Source organism: Lonchura striata, chromosome 3, assembly GCF_050655825.1.
Source record: "Lonchura striata isolate lonStrDom1 chromosome 3, ASM5065582v1, whole genome shotgun sequence".
NCBI classification, from domain to species: Eukaryota; Metazoa; Chordata; class Aves; order Passeriformes; family Estrildidae; genus Lonchura; species Lonchura striata.
The window spans coordinates 1,678,426-1,704,929 of NC_140705.1; the positions used below are offsets into that span (position 1 = coordinate 1,678,426).

General features: G+C 52.3%; 1 protein-coding gene across 9 annotated transcripts in view; it reads left to right on the forward strand.

Annotated features, from left to right (window-relative positions):
- Nucleotides 1-24,345, forward strand: part of PTK2B (protein tyrosine kinase 2 beta) — a 74,340-nt gene extending 49,995 nt beyond the window's left edge. For 7 of the 9 annotated variants that reach the window (XM_085574273.1, XM_085574278.1, XM_085574271.1 and 4 more), the window contains 13 exons: nt 1,160-1,260; nt 1,346-1,435; nt 3,288-3,492; nt 4,639-4,747; nt 6,558-6,623; nt 9,067-9,192; nt 16,266-16,412; nt 18,896-18,931; nt 19,662-19,689; nt 20,401-20,447; nt 21,689-21,823; nt 23,453-23,533; nt 23,633-24,345. In XM_085574273.1, coding sequence (XP_085430399.1) covers nt 1,160-1,260; nt 1,346-1,435; nt 3,288-3,492; nt 4,639-4,747; nt 6,558-6,623; nt 9,067-9,192; nt 16,266-16,412; nt 18,896-18,931; nt 19,662-19,689; nt 20,401-20,447; nt 21,689-21,823; nt 23,453-23,533; nt 23,633-23,839 — 1,378 coding nt within the window. In that variant the 3' untranslated portion in view covers nt 23,840-24,345. The remainder of the gene's footprint in view (nt 1-1,159; nt 1,261-1,345; nt 1,436-3,287; nt 3,493-4,638; nt 4,748-6,557; nt 6,624-9,066; nt 9,193-16,265; nt 16,413-18,895; nt 18,932-19,661; nt 19,690-20,400; nt 20,448-21,688; nt 21,824-23,452; nt 23,534-23,632) is intronic. The other 2 variants (XM_085574272.1, XM_085574276.1) reach the window with 2 other exon arrangements.
- Nucleotides 24,346-26,504: the final 2,159 nt, after the last annotated feature.

Consider the following 26,504-nt stretch of genomic DNA (forward strand, 5'->3'; position numbering starts at 1 on the left):
GGATGGGCGGGGGAAGGCGGGATCGCGGAGGGAGGTGGGAGAGGGGGGTGGGGTTTGTGCGGAGCGGCGTTGGGTGGGTGAGGGTCCTTCTTCTCCATCCCATTATCCCATCCCATCCCATCCCATCCCATCCCATCCCATCCCATTTTCCCATCCCATTATCTCATTATCCCATATCCCAAATCTCAAATCACATTATCCCATCATCCCATCACCCATAATCCCAAATCCCAATATCTCATTATCCCAAATCCCAACTCCCAACTCCCAACTCCAATTACCCAAATCCCAAATCCCAAATCCCAACTCCCATTACTCCAAATCCCAAATCCTAAATCCAAACTCCAATTACCCAAATCCCAACTTCCATTACCCCAAATCCCAAATCCCAATTCCCATTATTCCAAATCCCAAATCCTATATCCCAAATCCCATTACCACAAATCCCAACTCCCAAATCCCAACTTCGATATCCCAACTCCCATTACCCCAAATCCCATTATCCCAACTCCCATCTCCCAACTCCCAACTCCCAAATCCCAAATCCCATATCCCATATCCCAAATCCCAAATCCCAACTCCCATTACCCCAAATCCCATTAATCCAAATCCCAACTCCCATATCCCAAATCCCAAATCCCAAATCCCAAATCCCAAATCCCAACTCCGATATCCCAACTCTCATATCCCAAATCCCAAATCCCAACTCCCATTACCCCAAATCCCATTATCCCAACTCCCATATCCCATATCCCAAATCCCAACTCCCATTACCCCAAATCCCAAATCCCAAATCCCAAATCCCAACTCCCATTACCCCAACTCCGATATCCCAACTCCCATATCCCAAATCCCAACTCCCAACTCCCAACTCCCATATCCCATCTCCCAAATCCCAACTCCCATATCCCATCTCCCAAATCCCAACTCCCATATCCCATCTCCCAAATCCCAACTCCCATTACCCCAAATCCCATTATCCCAAATCCCAACTCCCATTACCCCAAATCCCAAATCCCAAATCCCAAATCCCAACTCCGATATCCCGACTCCCATATCCCAAATCCCAAATCCCAACTCCCATTACCCCAACTCCCATTACCCCAACTCCCAACTCCCAACTCCCGTTATCCCATATCCCAATTCCCGCCTCCGGCAGGGACATCGCTGCCCGGAACGTCCTGGTGGCCTCCCCGGCGTGCGTCAAGCTGGGCGACTTCGGCCTCTCCCGCTACATCGAGGACGAGGAGTACTACAAAGGTACGATCCCGCGGATCCCCGGGAGATCGGGATCGGCCCGGATCCCGGATCCTTCCCGATCCCCATGGCTCCCGGCTCCTCGCAGCCTCCGTCAGCCGCCTTCCCATCAAGTGGATGGCGCCGGAATCCATCAACTTCCGGCGCTTCACCGCCGCCAGCGACGTCTGGATGTTCGGTGCGTGCCGGGATGGGGTCCGGGATTCGGGATGGGAGCCGGGATTCGGGATGGGGTCCGGGATTTGGGATGGGATCCTGGGATTCAAAATGGGATCCTGGAATGCGGAATGGGATACCGGGATTCGGAATGGGGTCCTGGGATTCGGGATGGGAGCCGGGATTCGGGATGGGGTCCGGGATTCGGGATGGGATCCTGGGATTCAAAATGGGATCCTGGGATTCAAAATGGGATCCTGGAATGCGGAATGGGATACCGGGATTCGGAATGGGGTCCTGGGATTCGGAATGGGATCCTGGGATTCGGGATGGGATCCTGGGATTCGGGATGGGACCCGGGATTCGGGATGGGGTCCGGGATTCGGGATGGGATCCTGGGATTCGGAATGGGGTCCGGGATTCGGGATGGGATCCTGGGATTCAAAATGGGATCCTGGAATGCGGAATGGGATACCGGGATTTGGAATGGGGTCCTGAGATTCGTGATGGGAGCCGGGATTCGGGATGGGAGCCGGGATTCGGGATGGGGTCCGGGATTCGGGATGGGACCCGGGATTCGGGATGGGGTCCGGGATTCGGGATGGGACCTGGGATTCGGGATGGGGTCCGGGATTCGGGATGGGATCCAGGATTCGGGATGGGATCCAGGATTCGGGATGGGAGCCGGGATTCGGGATGGGGTCCGGGATTCGGGATGGGAGCCGGGATTCAGGATGGGGTCCGGGATTCAGGATGGGGTCCAGGATTCGGATGGGATCTGGGATTCGGGATGGGGTCCAGGATTCGGAATGGGATCTGGGATTCGGGACGGGATCCCTGGGGTTTGGGACAGGGTCCGGGGATTTGGGATGGGGTCCTGGGATTCGGAATGGGGTCCGGGATTCGGGATGGGGTCCAGGATTCGGGATGGGGTCTGGGATTCATGATGGGGTCTGGGATTCGGGATGGGATCCGGGATTCGGGATGGGGTCTGGGATTCGGGACGGGATCCCTGGGGTTTGGGACAGGGTCCGGGGATTCGGGATGGGGTCCCGGGATTCGGGATGGGGTCCTGGGGTTTGGAATAGTATCCCGGGATTTGGGATGGGGTCCCGGGGTTTGGGATGGGGTCCTGGGATTCAGAATGCGATCCCGGGATTCGTCATCATGGGGTGGGATTCTGGGATTGATCCAGTTCCTGTGGTGTGGGATGGGATCCCGGGATTCGGAATGGGATCCCGGGATTCAGAATGGGATCCCAGAATTCATTGTCATGGGATGGGATCCTGGGATCAATCCACTTCCTGTGGTTTGGGATGGGATCCTGGGATTCGGAATGGGATCTGGAATTCATCATCATGGGATGGGATTCCGGGATTGATCCGCTTCCCATGGCATGGATTGGAATTCTGGGATCAATCTGCTTCCCGTGGTGTGGGATCCTGGGATTCTGGGATCGATCCTCTTCCCGTGGTGTGGAGCAGGATCCTGGGATTTTCCCCCTTCCCAAGGGATGGAGCAGAATTCCAGGGCTGATCCTTTTCCGTCGGCACGAAGGACAAATCCCGCTCTGTGGCTTCCCCACTCCAGCTTATCCCAAGTTTTTTCCATCCCTTGGAAGGGCCTCCATCCACCCACCGCTGCTTCCTCCTCATCCAAGGATTTTAGGGAAAATTCGGGATGAGCTCAACCCTCCCCATTCCAAAAAAAAAAACCCACCCTCATCTCCAGCCCTTCTGGAATCAGGAATTCCGCGTGTCCAACCCGAAAAAAAACCCCAAACAAGCCACAAAAAAACCCTTTAAAAACGCCTTGGGAAGCGCGGGATTCCCGGGAATTCCGTCGCCTGGAGTTTTTCCTGGTTTCCCCCGCAGCCGTGTGCGTCTGGGAGATCCTGAGCCACGGGAAGCAGCCGTTCTTCTGGCTGGAAAACAAGGACGTGATCGGAGTTGTGGAGAAGGGCGAGCGGCTGCCCAAGCCCGAGCGCTGCCCGCCGCTGCTCTACGCGCTGCTGGCGCGCTGCTGGAGCTACGACCCCGCCGAGAGGCCCAGATTCCAGGAGCTGGTCTGCAGCCTCAGGTGCGCCGGGAATTCCGCGGGATCCCCGCGGGGATGGGGGGGAAGGAGCTGGGAAAAGGTTGGGATTGAAAGTTTTTAGGGAAAAGTTTGGGGTTAGAGACTTTCCTGGACAGCGAAATGCTCCAATTCCAAAGGGTCTCCAAGCCCAAATTCCAAACTCAGCAGCCTCAGGTGCGCCGGGAATTCCGCGGGATCCCCGCGGGGATGGGGGGGAAGGAGCTGGGAAAAGGTTGGGATCGGGAGTTTTCATGGGAAAGATTTGTGTCAGGAGTTTTCATGGGAAAGATTTGGGTTTAGAGACTTTCCTGAAGAGCGAAACGCTCCAATTCCAAAGGGGCTCCAAGCCCAGATTCCAATTCTGCAGCCTCAGGAGGGCCGGGAATTCCGCGGGATCCCCACGGGGATGGGGGGGGAAATCTGGGATCAGGAGTTCTTATGGAAAAGTTTGGGTTCTGAGACTTTCCTGAAGAGCGAAACGCTCCAATTCCAAAGGGCTCCAAGCCCAAATTCCAAATTCTGCAGCCTCAGGTGGGCCAGGAATTCTGCGGGATCCCCACGGGGATGGGGGGGGAAATCTGGGATCAGGAGTTCTTATGGAAAATTTGGGTTTGGAGCCTTTCCTGAAGAGCGAAACGCTCCAATTCCAAAGGGGCTCCAAGCCCAAATTCCAAATTCTGCAGCCTCAGGTGCGTCGGGAATTCCGCAGGATCCCCACGGGGATGGGGGGGAAGGAGCTGGGAAAAGTTTGGGAATTCTTATGGAAAAGTTTAGGATCGGGAATTTTTTATGGAAAAGTTTGGGTTTAGAGACTTTCCTGAACAGCGAAACGCTCCGATTCCAAAGGGGCTCCAAGGCTGGGAATTCTGGAGCGGGATGGAGAGTTGGGAATGTGGTGGAAAAAATCTGGGAAAAACTTGGGATCGGGAACTTTTATGGAAAATTTTGGGCTTGGAGGAGCATCGGAGACCCTTTGGAAGGGGATGGGCTGGAAGGGAAAGGGAATTCCCGGGAATTCTGCTGGGATCAGCCGCGGGAATCCCGCTCTCGTGCCGCTGCCGTCCCTCCCTGCTCCGCCGCGTTTCCCGCCGGGAATTCCCGGCAATTCCCGGGATCGTCACCTCCGTGTCCCTTTTTTCCTCCCGGCAGCGACATTTACCTGATGGAGAAGGAGCTGGCCGAGGAGCAGGAGCGGAGCAGCCGGCACCGCGCTCCCAAAATCCTGGAGCCGACGGAATTCCAGGAGCCGCCACCCAAGGTTGGCACGGGCGGGAGGCGGGTCCGGGATTCCCGAATTCTGGATCCACGGGAATTCCCGAATTCTGGATCTGCGGGAATTCCTGAATTCTGGGTCCGCCGAATTCTGGATCCGCGGGAATTTCCAAATTCTGGATCCGAGGGAATTCCCGAATTCTGGATCAGCGGGAATTCCCGAATTCTGGGTCCACCGAATTCTGGATCCGCGGGAATTTCCAAATTCTGGATCCGAGGGAATTCCCGAATTCTGGATCCGCAGGAATTCCCGAATTCTGGATCCGAGGGAATTCCCAAATTCCGGATCCGCTGGAATTCCCGAATTCTGGATCCGTGGGAATTCCCGAATTCTGGATCCGTGGGAATTCTGGATCAGCGGGAATTCCCAAATTCCGGATCCGCGGGAATTCCCGAATTCTGGATCCACGGGAATTCCCAAACTCGCGGGAATTCCCGAAATCTGGATCCGCAGGAATTCTCAAAATCTGGATCCGCGGGAATTCCCAAATTCTGGGTCCGCGGGAATTCCCGAATTCTGGATCCGCGGGAATTCCCGAAATCTGGATCTGCAGGAATTCCTGAAATCTGGATCCGTGGGAATTATCAAATTCTGGATCCGCGGGAAATCCCGAATTCTGGATCCATGGGAATTCTCGAATTCTGGATCCACGGGAATTCCCGAATTCTGGTTCCGTGGGAATTCCCGAATTCTGGATCCGCTGGAATTTCCAAATTCTGGATCCGCCGAATTCTGGATCAGCGGGAATTCCCGAATTCCGGATCAGCGGGAATTCCCAAATTCTGGATCCGTGGGAATTCCCGAGATCTGGATCCGCGGGAATTCCCAAATTCTGGATCCATGGGAATTATCGAATTCTGGGTCCGTGGGAATCCTCGAATTCTGGATCCGCGGGAAATCTCGAATTCACGATCCGCGGGAATTCCCGAAATCTGAATCTGCGGGAATTCCCAAATTCTGGTTCCGCGGGAAATCCCGAATTCTGGATCAGCGGGAATTACCGAATTCTGGATCAGCGGGAATTCCCGAATTCCGGATCCGCGGGAATTCCCAAATTCTGGATCCGTGGGAATTCCCGAGATCTGGATCCGCGGGAATTCCCAAATTCTGGATCCATGGGAATTATCGAATTCTGGATCCGCGGGAAATCCCGAATTCTGGATCCATGGGAATTCTCGAATTCTGGATCCACGGGAATTCCCGAATTCTGGTTCCGTGGGAATTCCCGAATTCTGGATCCGCTGGAATTTCCAAATTCTGGATCTGAGGGAATTCCCAAATTCTGGGTCTGCTGGAATTCCCAAATTCTGGATCCGCCGAATTCTGGATCAGCGGGAATTCCCGAATTCCGGATCCGCTGGAATTCCCAAACTCGCGGGAATTCCCGAAATCTGGATCTGCAGGAATTCCCGAATTCCGGATCTGCGGGAATTCCTGAAATCTGGATCTGTGGGAATTATCAAATTCTGGATCCGCGGGAAATCCCGAATTCTGGATCAGCGGGAATTACCGAATTCTGGATCCGCGGGATATCTCGAATTCCGGATCCGCGGGAATTCCCAAATTCCGGATCCGCGGGAATTCCCGAATTCCGGATCTGTGGGAATTCCCGAATCCTGGGTCCGCCGAATTCTGGATCAGCGGGAAATCTCGAATTCACGATCCGCGGGAATTCCCGAAATCTGAATCTGCGGGAATTCCCGAATTCTGGATCAGCGGGAATTCCCGAATTCCGGATCAGCGGGAATTCCCGAATTCCGGATCCGCGGGAATTCTCTCTCCCGTCTTCCCGCAGCCCAGCCGGCCCGCGTACAAGCCGCCATCCCAGAATAACCTGCTGGCTCCCAAGCTGCAATTCCAGGTGAGGCTTCGGGAATTTGGGATGGGCGATCCCGGGAATCCGGCGGGTTTTTGGGATCGGGGGCGATCGCGCCGGGTTGCGTCGGGCGCGGAATTCCGGGATCGTTGAGGTTGGGAAAAGCTCTCGGAGACCTCGGAATCCAAAGATTCCCACCCCGGATCCGCCCGAAATATCCCAAAAAAACCCCAAAATATCCCAAAATATCCCCAAAAAATCAAAAATGTCACAAAATATCCCAAAAAACCCCCCCAAAATCCTAAAATATCCCAAAATATCCCAAAATATTCCAAAATATCCCAAGATATCCTGAAATATTCCAAAATATCCCAAAATATCCCAAAATATTTAAAAAAAACCCTAACATATTCCAAAATATCCCAAAATATCCCAAAATATTTAAAAAATAACCCAAAACATTTTATAAAAATCCCTAAATGTTCCAAAATAACCCTAAATATCCCAAAATGTCTCAAAATATCACCAAAAAAATCCCAAATTATCCCAAAATATTCCAAAATATCCCAAAATATCCCAAAATATTCAAAAGAATCCTAAAATATTCCAAAATATCCACCAATATCCCGAAATATTCCAAAATATTCAAAAGAATCCTAAAATATTCAAAAATATCCACCAATATCCCGAAATATTCCAAAATATTCAAAATATCCCAAAATATTCCAAAATAACCCAAAATATTCCAAAAAATCCTAAAATATTCCAAAATATTCCAAAATATCCCAAAATATTCAAAAGAATCCTAAAACATTCCAAAATATCCACCAATATCCCGAAATATTCCAAAATATTCAAAAGAATCCTAAAATATTCAAAAATATCCACCAATATCCCGAAATATTCCAAAATATTCAAAATATCCCAAAATATTCCAAAATAACCCAAAATATTCCAAAAAATCCTAAAATATTCCAAAATATCCCAAAATATCACCAAAAAAAATCACAAAATATTGCAAAATATTCCAAATATTAAAAATATCCCAAAATATCCCAAAAAAATCCTAAAATATCCCAAAAAATCCGAAGCCCGTTTTGTGCCGATCCCCATCCCGATCCGCGCCGGCTCCCGGTGCAATTCCCGCTGTGTGGAGACCAGAATGTCCCAAAATATCCCAAAAAAATCCCAAAAAATCCCAAAAAAATCCCCCAAAATATCCCAAAAATCCTCCAAAAATCCCCAAAAAATCCCCCAAAAAATCCCCCAAAAATCCTAAAAAATCCCAAAATATCCCAAAAATCCCCCAAAAAAATCCCACTCCCTTTTTTTGCCAATCCCCATCCCGATCCGCGCTGCCTCCCGGCACAATTCCCGCTGTGCGGAGACCAGAATATCCAAAAATATCCCCAAAAAATCCCAAAAAGTCCCAAAATATCCCAAAAAGTCCCCAAAAATCTCAAAAAATCCCAAGTCCACTTTGAGGCCGATCCCCATCCCGATCCGTGCCGCTCCCGGCGCAATTCCCGCTGTGTGGACACCAGAATGTCCCAAAATATCCCAAAAAATCCCAAAAAATCCCAAAAAATCCCAAAAAATCCCAAAAAATCTGCAAAAATCCCAAAAAATCCCAATCCCACTTTGAGGCCGATCCCCATCTCGATCCGCGCCGGCTCCCGGCGCAATTCCCGCTGTGTGGACACCAGAATGTCCCAAAATATCCCAAAAAAATCCCAAAAACTCCCAAAAAATCCCCAAAAATCCCCAGAAATCCCCAAAAAATCTGCAAAAATATCCTCAAAAATCCCCCAAAATCCCCAAAAATCCCAAAAAAATCCCAAGCCCGTTTTGAGGCCGATCCCCATCCCGATCTGCGCCGGCTCCCGGCGCAATTCCCACTCTGCGGAGACCAGGATATCCCAAAATATCCCAAAAAAATCCCAAAAAATCCCAAAAAATCCCAAAAAATCCCCAAAAAAATCCCAAAAAATCCCAAAATATCCCAAAAATATCCCAAAATATCCCAAAATATCCCCAAGAAAGATCCCACTCCTGTTTTGTGCCGATCCCCATCCCGATCCGCGCCGGCTCCCGGCGCAATTCCCACTCTGCGGAGACCAGAATATCCCAAAATATCCCAAAAAAATCCCAAAAAATCCCAAAAAATCCCAAAAAATCCCCAAAAAATCCCAAAAAATCCAAAAAATATCCCAAAATATCCCAAAAAAATCCCAAAAAATCCCAAAGAATCCCCAAAAAATCCCATAAAAAATCCCAAAAAATCCCAAAAAATCTGCAAAACTCCCAAAAAATCCCAAGGCCACTTTGAGGCCGATCCCCATCCCGATCCACGCCGGCTCCCGGCGCAATTCCCGCTCTCGCCGCGCTGCCGCTCCGTCCGTGCGCCCGCGCCGGCCCCATCCCGTCGGCTTCTCCCGCGCCGCCGCCGCGCAATTCCCGGATTTGGGAAGAGTTTGGGAATTCCCAGGTTCCGGAGGGGCTCTGTGCCAGCTCGCCCAGCCTCGCCAGCCCCGCCGAGGGCCGGAGCGCGGCGCATTCCCGGCGCACTCCGCCTCCCAGCCGGCACGGCGCCTGCAGGCGCCACAGCGGGACGGTAAGGCCGGAATTCCCGCCGGGATGCCGCGTCCCGAGCAATTCCCCAATCCTCCAAAATTGTCCCGTTAGAGGAATTCCCGATCCTCAAAATGGATCCCGGTGGTGGGAGCCTCTTCCCGGTGGGATTCGGCGTCCCGAGGAATTCCCAATCCTCCAAAATTGTCCCGTTAGAGGAATTCCCGATCCTCAAAAATGAGCCCGGTGTTGGGAGCCACTTCCCAGTGGGATTCGGCATCCGGAGGAATTCCTGATCCACAAAAATTGTCCCGTTAGAGGAAATCCCAAAAATTTGGCATCCGGAGGAAATCCCGATGCTCAAAATGGATCCCGGTGGTGGGAGCCTCTTCCCGGTGGGATTCAGCGTCCGGAGGAATTCCCAATCCACAAAAATTGTCCCGTTAGAGGAAATCCTGATCCTCAAAAACGAGCTCGGTGGTGGGAGCCGCTTCCCGCCGGGATTCAACATCAGGAGGAATTCCCGATCCTCAAAAATTGTCCCGTTAGAGGAATTCCCGATCCTCAAAAATTGTCCCGTTAGAGCAATTCCCAATCCTCCAGAATGAGCCTGGTGCTGGGAGCCTCTTCCCGGTGGGATTCGGTGTCCAGAGGAATTCCTGATCCACAAAAAATTGTCCCATTAGAGGAATTCCCAATCCTCAAAATGGATCCCGGTGCTGGGAGCCTCTTCCCGGTGGGATTCGGCGTCCAGAGGAATTCCCGATACTCCAAAATTGTCCCGTTAGAGGAATTTCCGATCCTCCAAAATTGTCCCGTTAGAGGAAATCCCGATCCTCAAAAATTGTCCCATTAGAGGAATTCCCAATCCTCCAAAATGAGCCCGGTGTTGGGAGACTCTTCCCAGTGGGATTCGGCATCAGGAGGAATTCCCCATCCTCAAAAATTGTCCCATTAGAGGAAATCCCAAAAATGCAGCATCCGGAGGAATTCCCAATTCTTAAAAATTGTCCCGTTAGAGGAAATCCCAAAAATTTGGCATCTGGAGGAAATCCCGATGCTCAAAATGGATCCCAGTGCTGGGAGCCTCTTCCCAGTGGGATTCGGCGTCCCGAGGAATTCCCGATCCACAAAAATTGTCCCGTTGGAGGAAATCCCAAAAATTTGGCATCCGGAGGAATTCCCAATCCTCAAAAATGGATCCCGGTGGTGGGAGCCTCTTCCCGCTGGGATTCGGCATCCGGAGGAATTCCCAATCCTCCAAAATTGTCCCGTTAGAGGAATTCCCAATCCTCAAAAATGAGCTCATTAGAGGAATTTCCGATCCTCCAAAATGGATCCCGGTGCTGGGAGCCTCTTCCTGGTGGGATTTGGCGTCCAGAGGAATTCCCCATCCTCAAAAATTGTCCCATCAGAGGAATTCCCAATCCTCCAAAATGGATCCCGATGGTGGGAGCCTCTTCCTGGTGGGATTCAGTGTCCCGAGGAATTCCCGATCCTCAAAAATTGTCCCGTTAGAGGAATTTCCGATCCTCCAAAATGGATCCCGGTGCTGGGAGCCTCTTCCCGGTGGGATTCGGCGTCCAGAGGAATTCCCAATCCTCCAAAATGAGCCCGGTGTTGGGAGACTCTTCCCAGTGGGATTCGGCATCAGGAGGAATTCCCCATCCTCAAAAATTGTCCCATTAGAGGAAATCCCAAAAATGCAGCATCCGGAGGAATTCCCAATTCTTAAAAATTGTCCTGTTAGAGGAAATCCCAAAAATTTGGCATCTGGAGGAAATCCCAATCCTCCAAAATGGATCCCAGTGGTGGGAGCCTCTTCCCGGTGGGATTTGGCGTCCGGAGGAATTCCTGATGCTCAAAATGGATCCCGGTGGTGGGAGCCTCTTCCTGGTGGGATTGGGTGTCCCGAGGAATTCCTGATCCACAAAAATTGTCCCATTAGAGGAATTCCCCATCCTCAAAATGGATCCCGGTGGTGGGAGCCTCTTCCCGGTGGGATTCGGCGTCCGGAGGAATTCCCAATCCTCAAAAATTGTCCCGTTAGAGGAATTCCCGATCCTCAAAATGGATCCTGGTGCTGGGAGCCTCTTCCCGCCGGGATTCGGTGTCCCGAGGAATTCCCAATCCTCCAAAATTGTCCCGTTAGAGGAATTCCCGATCCTCCAAAATGAGCCCATTAGAGGAATTCCCGATCCTCAAAATGGATCCCGGTGGTGGGAGCCTCTTCCCGGTGGGATTCGGCATCCGGAGGAATTCCCCATCCTCAAAAATTGTCCCATTAGAGGAAATCCCAAAAATGCAACATTCGGAGGAATTCCCAATTCTTAAAAATTGTCCCGTTAGAGGAAATCCCAAAAATTTGGCATCTGGAGGAAATCCCGATGCTCAAAATGGATCCCAGTGGTGGGAGCCTCTTCCTGGTGGGATTCGGCGTCCCGAGGAATTCCTGATCCACAAAAATTGTCCCATTAGAGGAAATCCCAAAAATTTGGCATCCGGAGGAATTCCCGATGCTCAAAATGGATCCCGGTGGTGGGAGCCTCTTCCCGCTGGGATTTGGCGTCCGGAGGAATTCCCAATCCTCAAAAAATTGTCCCGTTAGAGGAATTCCTGATCCTCCAAAATGAGCCCGGTGTTGGGAGCCTCTTCCTGGTGGGATTTGGCATCCAGAGGAATTCCTGATCCTCCAAAATTGTCCCATTGGTGGAATTCCCAATCCTCAAAAATCCTCCCATTTTTGGGATCCACTTCCCACTGGGATTTGGGATCCAGTGGAATTGCCAATCCTCACAAATCTCATTTTTGGGATCCAGTTCCCACTGGGATTCAGCATCCGGAGGAATTCCCAATCCTCAAAAATTGTCCCATTGGCGGAATTCCCAATCCTCAAAAATGCCATTTTTGGGATCCTGTTCTAACTGGGATTCGGCATCCAGAGGAATTCCCAATCCTCAAAATCCTCCCATTTTTGGGATCCAGTTCCCAGTGGGATTTGGCGTCCAGAGGAATTCCCAATCCTTAAAAATTGTCCCATTGGAGGAATTCCCAATAATCAAAAATCCTCCCATTTTTTGGAGCCTCTTCCCACTGGGATTCTCCATCCAGAGGAATTCCCAATCCTAAAAACGATTTCGTCTTTGGGATCCACTTCCCATTGGGAGTCTCCATCCGGAGGAATTCCCAATCCCCAAAAATCCTCCCATTTTTGGGATCCGCTTCCCAGTGGGATTTGGCATCCGGAGGAATTCCCAATCCCCAAAAATCCTCCCATTTTTGGGATCCGCTTCCCGCTGCTGCTTCCCGCTGCTTCCCGCTGCTCCCGGCTCGATGTTGGATCCGTGGGAATGTCGAATCCCATTCCCGACGGACGCCTCCGGCTTTGGGACGTCTCCATCTCCCCCCTCCCCGTATCCCGAATTTCCTGGCGTGGCATTCCCAAAAAAAACGAGCCTGGAACGGATTTTCGAGTTCCTCCTCGTGCTCCTGCCTTGGGATCCCGCCCGGAATTCCAGAGGGGGATTTTTCCAGCTGGTTGTGATCCCAAAATTCCTCTGGGAGTTGGGACGCTCCGGCTGTGGCTGCCTCTCCTTGCTGGAAACTGAATTCCCTCATTTTTTCCCTATTTTCCCCTCCTTTTCCCCATTTCCCCCATTTTCCCCTTGTTTTCCCTCCTTTGCCCCAGTTTTTCCTCTTTTCCCTACTTTTCCCACATTTTCTCCCATTTTCCCCCATTTTCCCCCATTTCCCCCCGTTTTATCCCATTTTCTCCCATTTTCTCCCATTTTCTCCCAGTTTCCCCCATTTCCCCCCATTTCCCCCCATTTTCCCCCTGTTTTATCCCATTTTCCCCCATTTTCTCCCATTTTCCCCCATTTTCCCCCATTTTCCCCCATTTTCTCACATTTTCCCCCATTTTTCCCCATTTTCTCACATTTTCTGACATTTTCCCCCATTTTCTCCCATTTTCCCCCATTTTCCCCCATTTTCCCCCATTTTCTCCCATTTTCCCCCATTTTCCCCCATTTTCTCCCATTTTCCCCCATTTTCCCCCATTTTCTCACATTTTCTGACATTTTCCCCCATTTTCTCCCATTTTCCCCCATTTTCCCCCATTTTCCCCCATTTTCCCCCATTTTCTCACATTTTCTGACATTTTCCCCCATTTTCTCCCATTTTCCCCCATTTTCCCCCATTTTCTCCCATTTTCCCCCATTTTCCCCCATTTTCTCACATTTTCTGACATTTTCCCCCATTTTCTCCCATTTTCCCCCATTTTCCCCCATTTTCCCCCATTTTCTCACATTTTCTGACATTTTCCCCCATTTTCTCCCATTTTCCCCCATTTTCCCCCATTTTCTCCCATTTTCCCCCATTTTCTCCCATTTTCCCCCATTTTCCCCCATTTTCCCCCATTTTCCCCCGTTTTATCCCATTTTCTCCCATTTTCTCCCATTTTCTCCCAGTTTCCTCCATTTTTTCCCATTTTTTCCCATTTCCCCCCATTTCCCCCCATTTTCCCCCTGTTTTATCCCATTTTCCCCCATTTTTCCCCATTTTCTTTCATTTCCCCCCATTTTTCCCCATTTTCTCACATTTTCTGACATTTTCTCCCATTTTCTCCCATTTTTTCCCATTTTCTCCCATTTTCCCCCATTTTCCCCCATTTTCTCCCATTTTCCCCCATTTTCTCCCATTTTCTCCTCTTTTCCTCTTTGTCTCCCATTTTCTCTCATTTCCCCCCATTTTCTCCCTTTTTCCCCCATTTTCTACTTTTTTCCTCTTCCCCTCCTTTTCCCCTTTCCCCCATCCATTATTTCCCTCTTTTCCCATTTCCCCCCATTTTTTTCCCTTTTCTGCCCTTTTTTCTTTTTCATCCCAAATTTCCCCATTTTCCCCCATTTTCACCTCCTTTTCCCCATTTTCCTTCTTTTTCTTCTTTTTTCTCCTTTTGCTCCTTTTACCCCTCATCCCTTTTTTCCCTTTTTTCCCCACTTTATCCCCATTTCCCCCTTTCCCCCCCTTTTCCCAATTTTCCCAATTTCCCCCATTTCCCCCCATTTTCCCCCATTTCCCCCAATTTTTCTCAAATTTTCCCAATTTTTCCCCATTTTCCCCATTTTTCCACATTTTTCCCCTCCCACCTCTCCCCGTCCTCCCTCACCTCCCCCCTCCCAAACTTCCCCTCCCTCTCCCGGGACTGCGGCGATTCCTCGGTGGAAATTCCTCCCGATCCCGCCCCGGATCCAGGGATTCTCTGGGAATTCCAGCCCAGCCGGGAATTCCTGCCCAAGATCCCACAATCCCAAGCTCCCCTTTCCCACTGGGAATTCCATTCCCTGGCTCCTGTCCCTCCAGCCCTTCCCCACATTCCAGCTCTCCCGGAGCCCCTTGGGGATTGGGAAGCAACTCCAAGCATTCCCGGGATCCTTCCCCGATCCAAGGGAACATTCCCGGCTCTCCCAGCCTGGCATTGGATCCGTGCCCGATTCCTGATCCCTGATCCCTGATCCCTGATCCCCAGTTCTTGATCCCTGATCCCCAATCCCTGATCCCTGATTCCAACTCCCTGATCCCCAATCCCCAATTCCCGCTCCCACTCCTGATCCTGTTTTTCTGGGCTGGGTTGCAGGAGGAGGATTCCCAATCCCCGATCCCCGATTCCCGATCCCTGATCCCGTTTTCCCGGGCTGGGTTGCAGGAGGAGGATCCCCACTCCCCGATTCCCACTCCCCGATTCCCAATCCCCAATCCCCAATCCCCGATCCCTGATCCCGTTTCCCGGGCGGTTCCAGGAGGAGGATCCCCACTCCCCGATTCCAAATCCCCGATCCCCACTCCCCGATCCCTGATCCCGTTTCCCGGGCGGTTCCAGGAGGAGGATTCCCACTCCCTGATCCCATTCCTGATCCCATTTTCCCAGGCCGGGTTCCCGGAGGAGGGTTCCCACTCCCCGATCCCTGATCCCATTTTCCCGGGCCGGTTCCAGGAGGAGGATCCCCACTCCCCAATTCCCAATCCCCAATCCCCGATCCCCGATTCCCACTCCCCGATCCCTGATCCCATTTCCCGGGCCGGGTTCCCAGAGGAGGATTCCCACTCCCCGATCCCCACTCCCTGATCCCCAATCCCGTTTTCCCGGGCCGGTTCCAGGAGGAGGATCCCCACTCCCCGATCCCTGATCCCCACTCCCCAATCCCTGATCCCGTTTTCCGGGCGGTTCCAGGAGGATCCCCACTCCCTGATCCCCGATCCCCACTCCCCGATCCCCGATCCCCAATCCCCGATCCCCGATCCCCACTCCCCAATCCCTGATCCTGTTTTCCGGGCCGGGTTCCAGGAGGAGGATCCCCACTCCCCGATCCCTGATCCCGTTTTCCTGGGCCGGGTTCCAGGAGGAGGATTCCCAGTCTCCGATCCCTGATCCCGTTTCCCGGCCGGTTCCAGGAGGAGGATTCCCACTCCCTGATCCCATTCCTGATCCCATTTTCCCGGGCTGGGTTCCCAGAGGAGGATTCCCACTCCCCGATCCCTGATCCCGTTTCCCGGGTGGTTCCAGGAGGAGGATTCCCAATCCCCGATTCCCAATCCCCACTCCCCGATCCCCACTCCCCGATCCCTGATCCCGTTTTCCAGGCGGTTCCAGGAGGAGGATTCCCAATCCCCGATCCCATTCCTGATCCCGGTTTCCCAGGCTGGGTTCCTGGAGGAGGATCCCCAATCCCCGATCCCCGATCCCCGATTCCCACTCCCCGATCCCTGATCCCGTTTTCCGGGCGGTTCCAGGAGGAGGATTCCCGATCCCCAATCCCCAATCCCCGATCCCCGATTCCCACTCCCTGATCCCTGATCCCGTTTCCCGGGCGGTTCCAGGAGGAGGATTCCCGATCCCCGATCCCCACTCCCCGATTCCCACTCCCCGATCCCTGATCCCGTTTCCCGGGCGGTTCCAGGAGGAGGATCCCCACTCCCTGATCCCATTCCTGATCCCATTCTCCGGGCCGGGTTCCCAGAGGAGGATTCCCACTCCCCGATTCCCAATCCCCGATCCCTGATCCCCGATCCCCGATTCCCAATCCCCGATCCCTGATCCCGTTTCCCGGGCGTTTCCAGGAGGAGGAATTCCAGCGGCCGGGCAGCCGGGAGGAGGCGCAGGCGCTGCTGCAGCGGGAGCGGCGGCGCCTGGCGGCGGCGCTGGAGCGGCAGCAGCGCGAGATGCTGCAGGATCACCGCTGGCTCCGGCAGGAGGTCCAGAGCCTGGTCAGCACATTCCCCAAAATTCCCAAACCCTCGGGAACGCGGCGGGCGGGGAACGAGAGGGAATCCCGGCATCTCATCCCGGTTCCAAGCCGGGGGTCCCACCTGGCATTGGATCCATCCCCATCCCGACTCTTCTCCAGGAAGGAATTTCGGGATCCAGGGGTTTCACTGGGAATTCGGGACTCCAGGAAGGGTCTCCCTTCCCTTTTCCATCCCAGAATTCCATAAAAATCCCTCGGGATGGATCCTGAGCATCCTTGATCCCAGAATCCCGGGATTGTTTGGTTGGGATCCATGGAGCTCCAATCCCATCCCATTCCAATCCCACCATTCCAGATTGCTCCAACATTTCCTTGGAAACTCCCACGGATCCAGAGACTCTCTGGATCCAGGAATTCCTTCCCAAAATCCCAAGCTCCCCTTTCCCACTGGGAATTCCATTCCCTGGCTCCTGCCCCTCCAGCCCTTCCCCAAATTCCAGCTCTCCTTTCCCTCTGGAAAAGGCTCCAAGGATTCCCTGGATCCTTCCCCGATCCAGGAGAACATTCCCGGCTCTCCCAGCCTGGCATTGGATCCATCCCCATCCCGATTCCTCCTGGAGAAGGAATTTTGGGATCCAGGGGCTTCACTGGGAATTCGGGACTCCAGGGAGGGTCTCCCTTCCCTTTTCCATCCCCAAATTCCATAAAAATCCCTCGGGATGGATCCTGAGTGTCCTCGATCCCAGAATTCCAGAATGGTTTGGGATGGGATCCTTTTTCCTTCCCCCCATTTTTCTCTCCTCGTCATCCCTTTTTTCTCATTTTCCCTTTTCCATATTTTTTCCCTCTTTTCCCTTTTCCCCTTCTTTCCCTCCTTTTCCTCCCTCTTTTCCTCCTTTTTTCCTCATTTTTTCCTCCTTTTTCCCTTTTTCCCCTCCCATTTTCCCCCCTTTTCCCCAATTTTCCCCCCTTTTTTCCCCACCACCCCTTTTTTCCTCTTTTTCCTCCCCTTTTTCCCCATTTTCCGCCCATTTTCCTCCCTTTTTTCCCTTTTTTCCTTTCCCATTTCCCCCCTGCCTTGTCCTTCCTTTTTCTCATTTTTCCCTGATTTTCCCCCCTTTTTTCCTCCTTTTTTCCTCATTTTCCCTCCTTTTCCCCCCTTCCATTCCCCCCCTTTTCCTCCAATTGTTTCCTTTTTCCCTTTCCCCACTTTTTTCCTCTTTTTCCTCCATTAATTCCTCCCTCCCCCCATTTTCCCCTTTTTCCTCCCTTTTCCCCCATTTTCCTCCCTTTTCCCCTTTTTTTCCTTTCCCACTTTTTCCTCCACCTTTTCCCCCCTTTTTCTCATTTCCCCCTCTTTTCCCCTCTTTTTTCCTCATTTCCCCCCTTTTCCCCAATTTTTCCCCATTTTTCCCCCTTCCCCTTTTCCCTCCCTTTATTCTTCCCTTTTCCCTCCTTTTCCAATTTTCCTCCCATTTTCCCTTTTTCCTTTCCCCTTTTCCTCCTTTTTCCTCATTTTCCCCCATTTTCCCTTTTCCCCCTTCCCCAAACTTTCCCCAATTTTTCCCCCTTTTCCCCTCCCATTTTCCCCCTTTTTTCCCCAATTTTTCCCCTTCCCCCTTTTTTCCTCCCTTCCCCCCATTTTCCCCCATTTTCTTCCCTTTTTTTCCCATTTTCCTTCCTTTTATTTCCCTTTTTTTTTTCCTTTCCCCCCTTTTCCCACCTTATCCTTCTTTTTTTTTCTCATTTTTCCCTGATTTTTCCCTCTTTTCCTCCTTTTTTCCTCCTTTTCCCCCTTTCCCCTCCCATTTCCCCCCTTTTCCCCAATTTTCCCCTTTTCTCCCCTTCCCTCCTTTTCCCTCTTTTCCCTCCCTTTTTTCCTCCATTTTCCTCCTATTTTTCCCTTTTTTCCTCTTCATCCCTTTCCCCCCTCTTTTTTCCTCATTTTTTCCTCCTTTTCCCCTTTCCCCTCCCATTTTCTCCCCTTTTCCTGCTTTTTCCATCTTTTCTCCTTTTCCATCTTTTCCCCCCTTTTCCCCCTTTCCTTCCTTTTTCCCTGTTTTTTCTCCTTTTTTCCTCCTTTTTTCTCCTTTTTTTTCTCAATTTTCTCTTTTTTCCTCCCTTTTCCCCCTTTCCTCCCTTGTTTCCCCTTTCCCCCCTTTTTTTTCCCTTTTTTCCCCGTTTCCCCTTTTTTTTCTCCTTTCCCCCTTTCCTCCCTCATTTCCCCTTTTTCATCCTTTTTCCTCCTTTTTCCTCCTTTTTTCATCCTTTTTTCTCCATTTTCCCTTTTTTCCCCTTCACCCCTTCCCCCCCTTTTTCCCTCATTTTTCCCTCCTTTTTCCCCAATTTTCCCCCTCCCATTTTCCCCCTTTTTCCCCAATTTTCCCCCATTTTTTCCCGATTTTCCCCCCTATTTTCCTCCCTTTCCCCCATTTTTTCCCAATTTTCCCCCTTTTTTCCCCATTTTCCCACACCTCACACCTTTTCCCCCCTTTTTTCCAGGATCCCAAAGTATTCCTGCACAGCAGCATCCCTCCGGTGAGCGCTCCCGCACATTCCCGGAAAACCCGACCCCATTTTTTGGGAATATTCGGGACTTCCTCCTCCTTCCCTTTCCGAGAAATATTCAATTATTTACAAATTTATTTATTGACTTCTTTATTTATTGGGGAAAATTATCCGGAAAATGGGAAATCCCGAGGGGGGGGGCGGAATCCCGGAATCCTTCCCGACATTCCAGCAGGAATGGCGACGCCTCCTCCCTCCAGCCCAAATTTTGGGATTTCCCTCCCTCCATCCCAAATTTTGGAGTTCTCCCATAATCCCAAATTTTGGGATTTCCCTCCCTCCATCCCAAATTTTGGAGTTCTCCCATAATCCCAAATTTTTGGGTCACTCCCTCCATCCCAAATTTTGGAGTTCTTCCTCCCTCCATCCCAAATTTTGGAGTTCTTCCTCCCTCCATCCCAAATTTTTGGGTCACTCCCTCCATCCCAAATTTTGGAGTTCTCCCTCCATCCCAAATTTTGGGATTTCCCTCCCTCCATCCCAAATTTTGGAGTTCTCCCATAATCCCAAATTTTTGGGTCACTCCCTCCATCCCAAATTTTGGAGTTCTTCCTCCCTCCATCCCAAATTTTGGGGCTCTTCCTCCCCTCATCCTGAATTTTGGGAACTCCTCCCTCCCTCCATCCCAAATTTTGGGGCTTTTCCTCCCTCCATCCCAAATTTTGGTGCCCCAAATTCCCGATTTTCCTTCCCTCCTCAGCTTCTCCCGGAGAAGGAGACGGATTACAGTGAGTGCCCGCGATTCCCGCCCGGAATTCCCCGGAATTCCCCCGGAACCTTTCCCTGGGATGCTCCACCCGTGAAATCCCAAATTTCCCCGGGGAATTTTGGGATCCGGGAAATTTTGGGGTCTGGGAAAATTTGGGGTCTGGATAATTTTGAGGTCTGGATAATTTTGGGATCCGGGAAATTTTGGGAAGCTGGGAAATTTTGGGGTCTGGGAAATTTTGGGAAGCTGGGAAATTTTAGGAACCAGGAAATTTTGGAAGCTGGGAAATTTTGGGATCTGGGAAATGTTGGGATCTGGGAAATTTTGGGAAGCTGGCAAATTCTGGGATCTGGGAATTTTGGGATCTGGGAAATTTTGGGATCCGGGAAATTTTGGGGTCTGGGAAATTTTGGGGTCTGGATAATTTTGGGAAGCTGGGAAATTTTAGGAACCAGGAAATTTTGGAAGCTGGGAAATTTTGGGATCCGGGAAATTTTGGGAAGCTGGGAAATTTTGGAAAGCTGGGAAATTTTGGGATCTGGGAAATTTTGGGAAGCTGGGAAATCTTGGGATCTGGGAAATTTTGGGAAGATGGAAAATTTTGGGATCTGGGAAATTTTGGAAGCTGGGCTGGGGCAGGGCAGCTCGGGGATCCCGTGGATCCCGGGTTTCCGCGGCGTTCCCGCCTTTCCCAGGAAATTTTGGGAATCTTTTCCCTCTTTTCCCGCAGCCCAGTTCACGGGGCCGCCCCAGAAGCCGCCGAGATTCGGGGCCCAGGTGAGAGCCGGGATCGGATCCGCGTCCTCCTTCCCCGCCTCCGGAATCCTCCGGAATTTTCCGGCCGTTCACGGCTCCGAAGGGGTCGGACGGGATCGGGATCGTGGAATTCCCAAAGAATTCCAGCGTGGTTTGAGGGGAAAGGATTTTCAAGGAAAAATCCCGGGATGCTCCAAACTTTCCTTGGGCACTCGCGAGGATCCAGGGATTCTCTGGATCCGGGAATTCCTTCCCAAGATCCCAAAATCCCAAGCTCCCCTTTCCCACTGGGAATTCCATTCCCTGGCTCCTGCCCCTCCAGCCCTTCCCCAAATTCCAGCTCTCCTTTCCCTCTGGAAAAGGCTCCAAGGATTCCCTGGATCCTTCCCCGATCCAGGGGAACATTCCCGGCTCTCCCAGCCTGGCATTGGATCCATCCCCATCCCGATTCCTCCTGGAGAAGGAATTTTGGGATCCAGGGGCTTCACTGGGAATTCGGGACTCCAGGAAGGGTCTCCCTTCCCTTTTCCATCCCAGAATTCCATAAAAATCCCTCAGGATGGATCCTGAGTGTCCTCGATCCCAGAATCCCGGGATGGTTTGGGATGGGATCCATGGACCTCCAATCCAATCCCATTCCCACCCCAATCCCAGGGTGCTCCAACTTTTCCTGGGACACTTCCAGGGATTCTCTGGGAATTCCAGCCCAGCCAGGAATTCCTTCCCAAATTCCTCTCCTTTTCCCAGGGAATTCCCTCCATTCCCAGGTCTCCCAGCCTGGGATTGGATCCATCCCCATCCCGATTCCTCCTGGAGAAGGAATTTTGGGATCCAGGGGTTCCACTGGGAATTCGGGACTCCAGGAAGGGTCTCCCTTCCCTTTTCCATCCCCAAATTCCATAAAAATCCCTCGGGATGGATCCTGAGCGTCCTCGATCCCAGAATCCCGGGATGGTTTGGGATGGGATCCGTGGATCTCCAATCCCATCCCAGGGACACCTCCACGATCCCGAGGTGATCCAAATCTACCCTTGGACACTTCCAGGGATTCTCTGGGAATTCCATCCTCAGGCAGCCACCTCCAATCCCACCCCGTTCCAGGGAATTCCCGACTCCTCCCATCCCCATCCCGACTTTTCCCCGGCCGTTTCCCGGGACGGGAGCGCCGCCCCCTCGGCGTGCCCATCTCGCCCTTGGCCCCGTTTTTCCCGGGATCCGGCCGATCCCGGATGTTATCCCGGATTTTCCCTCGGCCCCCGCAGCCGGCGCCCACGGCCAAGCTGGACCGCACGGACGATCCGGTCTACGGGAATGTCACGGATCTGGTCCGGGCCGTGCTGGAGCTGAAGAACGAGGTCGGCCTGGTGCCTCCCGACGGATACATCCTGGTGGTCAAGGTGGGCCGGAATTCCCTGGAATTCCGCCGGGGCAGCGGGAGAGGGAGGTGGGAATCCACGGCCCGAGCGGCTGCTGGGATCTTGGGAAGGGGCTGTGTCCGTGGGAGGGAGAAATTCCCGCATTTCCGGCTGCTCCGTGGGATCCTTGGATCCATGGAGGGAGAAATTCCAACATTTCCAGTTGTTCCTTGGATCCATGGTGGGAGAAATTCCCGCATTTCCAGTTGTTCCTTGGATCCATGGAGGGAGAAATTCCCGCATTTCCGGCTGCTCCGTGGGATCCTTGGATCCATGGAGGGAGAAATTCCCGCATTTCCAGTTGTTCCTTGGATCCATGGTGGGAGAAATTCCCGCATTTCCGGCTGTTCCGTGGGATCCATGGATCCATGGAGGGAGAAATTCCCGCATTTCAGGCTGCTCTGTGGGATCCGTGGATCCATGGTGGTCCCGATTCCCACATTTCCGGCTGTTCCGTGGGATCCTTGGATCCATGGTGGGACCAATTCCCACATTCCCAGCTCCACCTTGGAATCCTTGAAGCAATTCCCAGCTCCTCCCTTGGATCCTTGGATCCATGGTGGGAAAGTCTTCAACACTTCCAGTTCCCCCCTTGGATTTTGGGATCCATGGTGGGAGCAATTCCCACATTCCCAGCTCCTCCTTGGGATCCTTGAACCAATTCCCAGCTCCTCCCTTGGATCCACGGTGGGAGAGTCTCCGACATTCCAAATTTCTCCATGGGATCCTTGGATCCATGGTGGGAGCAATTCCCGCATTCCTGACTCCTCCTTGGGATCCTTGGATCTATGGTGGGACCAATTCCACCCCCAGATCCATCCCCGGATCCACCCCTGGATCCAGCCCCGAATCCACCTCCGGATCCATCCTGGATCCACCCCCGGATCCATCCACGGATCCATTCCTGAATCCATCTCCAGATCCATCCTGGATCCATCCCTGAATCCATCCCTGAATCCACCTCCGGATCCATCCCCGGATCCATCCCCAGATCCATCCCTGGATCCATCCCTGGATCCGTCCTGGATCCCTCCCCAGATCCATCCCCAGATCCATCCCAGGATCCCGCCCTGGATCAATCCCTGGATCCATCCATGGATCCGTCCTGAATCCATCCCTGAATCCACCTCTGGATCCACCCTCGGATCCATCCCGGGATCCCACCCCGGATCCATCCCGGGATCTATCCCCGGATCCATCCCCAGATCCATCCCGGGATCCACCCCCAGATCCATCCCTGGATCAGTCCTGGATCCATCCCCGGATTCATCCCTGAATCCATCCCTGGATCCATCCCCAGATCCATCCCCAGATCCATCCTAGATCCATCCCTGGATCCATCCCCGGATCCACCTCCAGATCCATCCCCGGATCCATCCCTGGATCCGTCCTGGATCCATCCCCAGATCCATACCCGGATCCACCCATGGATCCATCCCCGGATCCATCCCGGGATCCCGCCCTGGATCCATCCCTGAATCCATCCCCAGATCCACCCCCAGATCCCGCCCTGGATCCGCCCCTGGATCCATCCCGGGATCCACCCCCGGATCCATCCCCGGATCCATCCCGGGATCCACGCCCGGACCCATCCCAAACTCCTTCCCGCAGAACATCGGCCTTTCCCTCCGGAAGCTGATCGGGAGCGTGGACGAGCTCCTCCCCAGCCTTCCTTCCTCTTCCCACACCGAGGTAGGAACGCCGGCAACGCCGCACCTGCTCGGGCGCCATTCCCGCAAATCCCTCCCCGGAATTCCCAACAAAAAAAAAACCAATTCCCCCTTTTCCCAGATCGAGGGCACGCAGAAGCTCCTCAACAAAGACCTGGCCAACCTCATCGGCAAGATGCGCCTGGCGCAGCAGAATTCCGGCACCTCGCTGGGCGCGGAATTCCGGCGGCAGATGCTGGCGGCGGCGCACGCGCTGGCCGTGGACGCCAAGAACCTCCTGGACGCCGTGGACCAGGCCAAGCTCCGCGCCCGGCCCTGCCCGGAATGAGGAAGAGGAGCGCGGAAAAACCGCCCGCATTCCGGCCGGGAATCGCCGTTTCCCGCGCCTCGCTTTTCCCGCTCTCGGGCGTCCATCCCCTGGCGTTTTCCAAGGAAAAATTGAGCTCCGGGGGGATCGGGGAGGAGGCGCCGGGATCCGTCTTGGCGCATTCCCGGCGGTCGTGGATGTGTCCTCCGAGCGCGGAGCAGGATCCCGAGGATTTGGGGATTTTGGGATTTTGGGACGAGCCGGAATTCCCCGGCGTTTCCCTCGGACGTCGCGTGGAAGATTTTATTTATGGAAGAGGCGCTGCTTCTTCCGGAGCCTGCGGAATTATTTCGGCGAGGGAACGCGTTATTCCCGAGTTTTGTGCCAGCGCCGCTCCGGCAGAACCGCGGTTCCGGCTGGGAACCGGGCGGTTCCGCCTTTTCCCTCCGCGTTTTTCCCGCAGTTTTCCCAGATTTATTTTGGTTTGTTTCTTTTTTTCCCCGGCTGAGATAAACCGTGTGCCAAAATCCTGCCGTGCCCTGTCCTTCCTGGAATTCCTGGAATTCCTGGAATTGCCCCGGAATTCCCGTGGGAAGGGGAACGGATTCCTCGGGAAGAGGAAGGGTTGGGATTGTCGAATCCTGCCGTGCCCTGTCCTTCCTGGAATTCCTGGAATTCCCGTGGGAAGGGGAACGGATTCCTCGGGAAGAGGAAGGGTTGGGATTGTCGAATCCTGCCGTGCCCTGTTCTTCCTGGAATTCCTGGAATTCCCGTGGGAAGGGGAACGGATTCCTCGGGAACAGGAAGGGTTGGGATTGTCGAATCCTGCCGTGCCCTGGAATTCCTGGAATTCCTGGAATTCCCGTGGGAAGGGGAACGGATTCCTCGGGAAGAGGAAGGGTTGGGATTGTCGAATCCTGCCGTGCCCTGGAATTACTGGAATTCCTGTGGGAAGGGGAACGGATTCCTCGGGAAGAGGAAGGGTTGGGATGGCCAAGGAGATTTCTCGGGATGGTGGGAACGGAATTTCCCATGGAATGGGAAGAGCGTTCCATGCCCAAAGCGCAGATTCCCCGAAAATACGGGTGGAGGGTCCAGGACACATTTGGGGTCAGCCCCGGAATTTGGGGATATTGGGAATTATCAATGGGATATTGGGAATTATCGATGGGATGTTGGGAATTATCGATGGGATGTTGGGAGTTATCAATGGGATATTGGGAATTATCAGTGGGATACTGGGAATTTTCGATGGGGTATTGGGAATTATCAATGGGGTATTGGGAATTATCGATGGATATTGGGAATTTTTGATGGGGTATTGGGAATTATTGATGGGGTATTGGGAATTATCGATGGGGTATTGGGAATTTTTGATGGGGTATTGGGAATTATCGATGGGGTATTGGGAATTATCGATGGGGTATTGGGAATTTTTGATGGGGTATTGGGAATTATCGATGGGGTATTGGGAATTATCGATGGGATACTGGGAATTTTCGATGGGATATTGGGAATTATCGATGGGATGTTGGGAATTATCGATGGGATATTGGGAATTTTCGATGGGGTATTGGGAATTATCGATGGGGTATTGGGAATTATCGATGGGGTATTGGGAATTATCGATGGGGTATTGGGAATTATCAATGGGATATTGGGAATTATCGATGGGATATTGGGAATTATCTATGGGATATTGGGAATTATCAATGGGATACTGGGAATTATTGATGGGGTATTGGGAATTATCGATGGGATGTTGGGAGTTATCAATGGGATATTGGGAATTATCGATGGGATGTTGGGAGTTATCAGTGGGATATTGGGAATTATTGATGGGGTATTGGGAATTATCAATGGGATACTGGGAATTATCGATCGGGTATTGGGAATTATCGATGGGGTATTGGGAATTATCGATGGGGTATTGGGAATTATCAATGGGGTATTGGGAATTATCAATGGGGTATTGGGAATTATCGATGGGATACTGGGAATTATCGATGGGATATTGGGAATTTTTGATGGGGTATTGGGAATTATTGATGGGGTATTGGGAATTATCGATGGGGTATTGGGAATTTTCGATGGGGTATTGGGAATTATCAATGGGATATTGGGAATTATCGATGGGATATTGGGAATTTTAGATGGGGTATTGGGAATTATCGATGGGGTATTGGGAATTATCGGTGGATATTGGGAATTTTTGATGGGGTATTGGGAATTATCAATGGGATACTGGGAATTATCGACGGGATATTGGGATTTATCAATGGCATACTGGGAATTATCGATGGGATATTGGGAATTATCGGTGGGATATTGGGAATTATTGATGGATATTGGGATAATTCCTGCCCGGAGAGGTTTTCCCAGCCCTGGGCAGTGCCGGAGCCCCGTTCCCGGATGGATTTTAAATCCTGGTGGATTTGGTAGGACACGGGTCAGGGGCGGCTTCGGCAGCGCCGGAACGCTTGGATCCCATCTCCGAGAGCTTTCCCAACCCAACCAATTCCAGAATTCCCAGATTTTCCCAGCGTCCCGGTCAAACCCATCCCCCCGGAGGATTTATGGAAGCCGGGAATGAAAAGCGGGATCGGAGCAGGCGCCGGAGCCGGGAGGTTTGGGATCTGGGGAGGATCGGGATGGAGCCGGGAGTTCAGGTTATGGGATCCTGGGA